This window comes from Castor canadensis, chromosome 14, assembly GCF_047511655.1.
Source record: "Castor canadensis chromosome 14, mCasCan1.hap1v2, whole genome shotgun sequence".
NCBI classification, from domain to species: domain Eukaryota; kingdom Metazoa; phylum Chordata; class Mammalia; order Rodentia; family Castoridae; genus Castor; species Castor canadensis.
Genome location: NC_133399.1, coordinates 761,992 through 767,994, shown reverse-complemented (window position 1 = coordinate 767,994; position 6,003 = coordinate 761,992). Strand labels below are relative to the sequence as shown.

Here is a 6,003-nt window from a genome sequence, read left to right as displayed (position 1 = left end):
CTGCCAGTCCTTTTCAGCCTTGTGGCGCGCATCTGGGCCGTCACCGGCGGGAGCGGGAGCGGCTGTGGATTCAGCGGCGGTGGCGGAAGTGGCCGGTGAGCCCGGTCCCCGCCGACAGCATGGTGAGGGCCGGGCGCCCACGGGTTGTCCTACAGGCCTGGGTGGCGCCCCTTGGGAGCCCTCGTGGTGGCTCGTGGAGGGATGGGAAGGACGTGCAGGCCGAGTGTGGAGCCCCGCCCCCTGGTCCTAGGCGGGGAAACTGAGGCCGGGGTCGGCCCGTCTTTAACGCAGCGGCCTAGCCGTACTTTCTTCGTTTTGCATATGGGAGCGGGCGCGGGTTGGGGTTCAGGGAGCAAGTTGGGGTCCAGCCCGAGTTCCCGGGTGAAGTCGGCTCGGGCGGCCGGCGTCCCGGGGGGCACATGGGGCCGGGCCGGGCGGCGCGGGCCCGCCTGTAATCCCAGCTGCTGGGGAGGCTGCCGTACGGAGGGTCGGGGTTCGAGGCCAGCCTGGGAGGATAGCCTATTTGCAAAATAGCCAGAGTCCCGGGGTGGACAGGACCTCGAGTCCCGGGGTGGACAGGACCTCGAGTCCCGGGGTGGACGGGACCCCGAGTCTCGAAGTGGACAGGACCCCCGAGTCCCTGGGTGGACAGGACCTCAAGTTGTGAGGTACATAGGATTTCTGAGTTCCGGGATGGACAGGTCCCCAAATCTCGGGGTGGACAGGTCCCTGAGTGCCTCAGTGGACAGGACCCTGAATTCCCAGATAGACAGGTCCCTGAATCCCAGGATGGGCAAGACCTCAAGTTCCGAGGTGGACAGGACCCCCAAGTCCTGGGAAGGACAAGACCAGGATCCCTGACCCCGGGGTGGACAGTAGTCCCAGGAGTCTTGTCTCTCTCTGAGGGAGCCCAGGAGGGGGAGAGCGGGTCTCAAACGGCCACGTGAGGCCCAGGCCACCCCAGGGCTCAGGCAGAGCAGCAAAATCCCCATGTCTTTGCCATTTGGAGAAAACATGGCAGGACCTCGGGTTTTCTGTTTCTTTTAGTGGCACTGGGGTTTGAACTCGGGGCCTTTGCACCTGCTGGGCAGGCGCTCCACCACCTGAGCCCCTGCCCAGCCCAGGGTCTCTGTTCTGATCCGAGTTTGAAGCAGTGTCTGCACCGTCCTCACAAGGGGCTTCCACACTCTCCCGCCGCCGTCTCGAGAGGCCCCGAGTAGCCCCCAGTCCTCGGCCCACAGTGGCCTAGGAAGGGACCCCCATGTTCTAAGAAAGCTGGGCGTGATGGCCGCACCTGTGCACCTGTGAGGCTGAGGCAGGAGATGGCAAATCCCAAGCCTGTCTAGGCAACAGGATGAGAACCCGTCTCAAAAAATCAAAAAAAAAACCAAACCAAAAAAAAACAAAAGCTGGTTGTGGTGACTCACAGCTGTAATCCCAGCTTCTCAGGAGGCAGAGATCAGGAGGATTGCGGTTCAAAGCCAGCCCAGGCAAGTAGTTGCCGAGATCCTATCTTGAAAAACATCACAAAAAAGGGCTGGTGGGGTGGCTCAGGTTGTAGGCTCTGAGTTCAAACCCCAGTGCTGCAAAAAAACCCCAAGAAATTTTTCCTGACCGCGTGCGTCCGCCCCGGCCCCCTGGGCATTTGGAGCACCTTTTGTGCAGTGCTGGGGAGGAACGCGGACCTTGCCTGGGCTCAGACAGCGCTATGTCCCCAACCCCTTGAAGTTTGGGACCCGGCCCTGGTCCTGGCCTCTGTCTCTGTTAGCACTGGGGCTGAGCGCGAAGAGGAAGGCCAGGCGTGGGCATTGCAGCCTCCAAGTGTCTCATCTGTCCCTGCCGCTTGTCCCTCTGTAGGGCAGCAGTCAGGGCCCAGCCACCTGGCCCCGGATGTCCTCACACAAGTGTTTACGAGGCCCAGGGCTGGCACCTGGCCAGCCATGGCACTTGGCCCTGGACGGGCCACACCCACGTGTGTCTCCGTCTAGTCGGGGAGACGCGGTAAACAGGTGTAATTAGAGGCCGACGGCTCTGATGGGAACCTGCAGCTTGGCTCAGGTGCTCATTAGCGGGCCGGGTGGGGCAGGGGACATTTGAGGGCCACCACCAGGGGCAGGGCGGAGGCTGTCTGGGGGCCCCATCTGTGTCCTTCCCGACACCCCTCTTTCAAACCAAATGTCTTCCCGTGCTGGGGTCGCAGCCCTGGCCTCTGTGTGCCCAGCTCGCTCGCCACTGCCTGCGCTCTAGGACTTTGTGCTGTACAGGGATTTGCCTGCAGGGTCCATTGGTGACCCACAGTGACAGTCCCCAATGCAGAAGGTGTGTGCAGCACAGCATGACACCTGCGGTCACCTGCTGGAGGCCTTGGTCCTCCCAGGACCGTGCTGGGCAGGTTCCTCCTGGGGTGGCCACTGGTGTCCTGTCTGCAGAGTTGCCAGGCTGTCCCAGCCCCTGTAGTGACCTGGGGAGGGCTATGTGTCTCATCCCTTAGGTCCCTATCTCAGTGTGGACCTGGACACAGGGCATGGCTCCTGCAGGGTGGACCAGGTGTGGCCCAAGTGCCAGAACCAGGCCCTGTGTCACCCACACAGCTCCCACCCTGTGGCCTGCTTTCCAGGAAGCCACGCAGGAAGTGGCTTGGGCCTGGCTTCCTGCTGGCTGGGGCTGTCCCCAAGGCCAGGGTCACAGCCGCCCGGGATTCCAGTCACTGGTGAGGCGGGGCTAGGCTGTGGGGACCGTGGAGGTCCCAAGGTGAACAGAGTGGGCGTCCAGCTCTGCCCAGCCTGTGCCCCGTCCGGAGCCCGCGCCCCAAAACACACTGAGCCACGAATGTGGTTCCCGCTCCTCGGGAGGCCTCGTCTCCAAAACCAAAAGGAAAGTCAGTGGTGGCCAAAGGACCCGGGAGGCCCGGCTGACCCGGGCGTGTGACGCCTCTGTCCTTTTCTACCACCCTGTGTGATAGCTGCGTTTCTGGAACATTCCTCTGCTTCCACCTGCTGAGCTGCTGTGTGAGCCCCAGACGTGGCCTCCTTGGGTTGGTGTGAGGGACCTGGACTGCGCCTCCCTGTCCACCCCAGGACGCCGGTGGCTGGGGGTGACAGCCACACTTGTCATCCAGGGGACCCACAACAGGGCCACCGAGGCCTCCTGGGCTCGCAGTCTTCTGCACTGTCGCTGGTGTCTCACGGGGCCTGCGCTCGTCCTCGTCCTTGTCCTCGTCCTCTAGCCCAGGACCCTGTGCAGCGTGACCTAGGGCTGCACGCTTGTGACACTGCCGCTCGGGGATGGCACGAGGACTGTCCGTGCTGAGCGCAGACGCAGGCTCACGTCCTCTCAGCCTCTCCACGGCCGATGGGCCCTGTGATGTGGTGGCCATGTCACCGCTGGGGGGTGGGAGTGGGGGTGGCTCGGGTGACACTCACGCCGCTTTCCTCCTTGCAGCTGCCCCTGTCGCTGCTGAAGACGGCGCAGAACCACCCCATGGTGAGTGCTCGGGGTCCCAGACGGGGGGCGCTGGGCTGGGTGCTGGACCAGTGGACGGTTGGGCTCCTCCTCCCCGCCTTGAACTTGGGCTGTGCCGCGGGGGCCAGGCCCCGTGTGAGCGTGTGTCCTGCGTGCCCGTGTCCCTGGTCCCCTCGGAAGAGCTGCAGACAACGTTTGTGTTTCGCACTGGGTTTTCGGATCCGGTGGCGCTGGGTCAGCGGCTGACCGTGGTCCTTGGTCTTCCTCTGGGCCGCTGTGGGGCCTGGGTTCCCGCGCGGGTGACACAGCCCTGCCCCTCGCAGCTGGTGGAGCTGAAGAACGGGGAGACCTACAACGGACACCTGGTGAGCTGCGACAACTGGATGAACATCAACCTGCGGGAGGTGATCTGCACGTCCCGGGTGAGCGGGCGCCACTCACTGTCCTGGCCTCCTACAGGAGTGTTCACCTCTGCCCTGGCCAGTCCAGGGGCCGCCCCTGACCAGGGGCTCAGGCTGGTGGGCAGGTGGGGACACGGACAGCTACTCCTGACCTCACGCCCACCCCTGGTGCCACAGCTGTGAAAGGTGTCCACTCTCTTCTGGCTACTTGCTGCAGCTGGGGCTGCCAGGCCACCATCCTGCCAGGAAGTGACCAGCTAGGAGCACAGTTGGCTGGCCTCCGGGGTCTCCTGCAGAAGCCCACAGAAGAGCAGGAGTCGGTGGCCACTGCCTCCTTCAGTGTCTCTGGCCTGTGCCTGTCCCCAAGCCCTGGTCCTGCAACAAGGAGACCAGCTGGACCTGGCCTGGGCTCCGACCACCCTCAGCCCTCGCCTCAGTCCACCAGTGCTGGGAAGCCATGTGTCCCTGCCCGGGACCTCCACGCTGGGGTACCCGGCGGGCCCGGGGCACTTGAAGCCGAGGCCTGTCCAGGCTGGGGCTGGTAGGACGGGAGACGGGACACGTGTGGGGGGTCAGGGCCGGGAAGGCTCGCGGCCACGGGCTCTGCACCTCAGCCTGGAGCCACAGGGTGGTGAGCAGGAGCTGCCGTGGCCTCTGTCCACCCAGCTGTCCAGGTCACTGTCCAGCTGCCCCCGGTGCCCTTGTCCAGCTGTTGAGTTGGGGTCCATAGAGCGCATTCCAGAGGGAGGCGGCGGGTGAGGACGGAGGCCGCCTCCATCTGCGAGCCTCCCCTGCGCACTGAGGCCCCGAGCCCCGTCCAGCGCCCGGCCGCAGGGACAGTGGTGTCCGGGTGCCCGCGATGGCCGGGCAGAGCGGGACGTGGTGACACTCCTTCCCGCAGGACGGGGACAAGTTCTGGCGCATGCCGGAGTGCTACATCCGCGGCAGCACCATCAAGTACCTGCGCATCCCCGACGAGGTCATCGACATGGTGAAGGACGAAGCAGTGGCCAAGGGCCGCGGGCGAGGCGGCCTGCAGCAGCAGAAGCAGCAGAAGGGCCGCGGCCTGGGTGGCGCTGGCCGAGGTAGGCGTGTGGCCCACGCCACAGGGATGCCCGTGCGGGCACAGGTGTCCTCTGTCCCCAGGCCTGTCACTGGGGTGACCGTCCCTCCCCAGACGGGCCCGGTGCCTGTGACGCGGCTGCCATGGCCTGGCCCAGCTCCTCGCTTAGCCTGCGTCACCACGAGGCCCTTGACTGGGAGGTCACTGCGGTCCCCTGCAGCCAGCCCCCCCGTGTCCCGCAGGTGTGTTTGGTGGCCGCGGTCGCGGCGGGATCCCAGGCACGGGCCGAGGGCAGCCGGAGAAGAAGCCGGGCAGACAGGCGGGCAAGCAGTGAGCGCCGCGCTGGAGTCGCCTGCCGCGGGGCCCTCAGGTGACCCCGTCCTGCGGCGGCACTGGGCTTGAACTCAGGGCCTGTGAGCGGCAGGCGCTCTCTGCCCCCTCTGTTCTCTTTAGGGAAACTGTCCTGCCTTGGAAATGTCGCCAGGTCGCTTTGTGAGTCGCCGTCCAGCTGTGCCTGGAGGCCCTGGCTCTCGGCGTCCCTGCTCCCTGGCTTGGCAGGCCGATGTGCCCAGGCCACTTTGTGTGCGTCCTGCGTGCTGCCAAGACTCAGCCCACGGGCTCTGTGACGCCCTTGTCACCTTTTCCACACACCCAGCCTGGACCCCACCGCTGTCCCCTTCCCTCCCCGTGTGATGGAATAAAACCCACCGCAGCGATCCTGCCCTGCCCACGGGTTACGACACGGCTCTCTCCACGCGGCCGGCACAGTTTGTACTCCTGGCGGCACCGGGATTTGAACCTGGCCTCCCTCGTGCTCGCTCGGCAGGCGCCGTGCCGCCAGCCCCAGACTTTCCTTCGGGAGCAATTTAAACAAGCTACACAGCCCTCCCGGTGCCGCCTGGCCCCGGGTGCTGTTCTGAGACCCTCGCGGCCATCTGTGGTCCCCTGCTCTGACCTCTGCCTCCCTCAAGCAAGGTCACAGTCACCAGAGGCCCCGAGGCCACGGTGGTGCTCAGTGAAGTGACAGGGACACGGCTTCCGCAGAGGCCGTGCACATGTGGGGGACGGAGGACGGAG

The 6,003-nt window shown here is 65.4% G+C and overlaps 1 protein-coding gene across 2 annotated transcripts; it reads left to right on the top strand.

The window, feature by feature from the left end:
• On the top strand, window positions 1-5,642 carry LOC141416569 (U6 snRNA-associated Sm-like protein LSm4). 2 transcript variants are annotated; one of them, XM_074053554.1, is made up of 5 exons: window positions 1-122; window positions 3,442-3,483; window positions 3,786-3,884; window positions 4,765-4,948; window positions 5,169-5,642. In XM_074053554.1, exons 1-5 carry the CDS (start codon window positions 120-122, stop codon window positions 5,258-5,260), a joined length of 420 nt encoding a protein of 139 aa, XP_073909655.1. In that variant the 5' UTR covers window positions 1-119; the 3' UTR covers window positions 5,261-5,642. The 2 variants fall into 2 exon arrangements, with proteins under 2 accessions (XP_073909655.1, XP_073909654.1); XM_074053553.1 differs by having other exon boundaries at window positions 3,771-3,884.
• The last annotated feature ends 361 nt before the right edge of the window (window positions 5,643-6,003 follow it).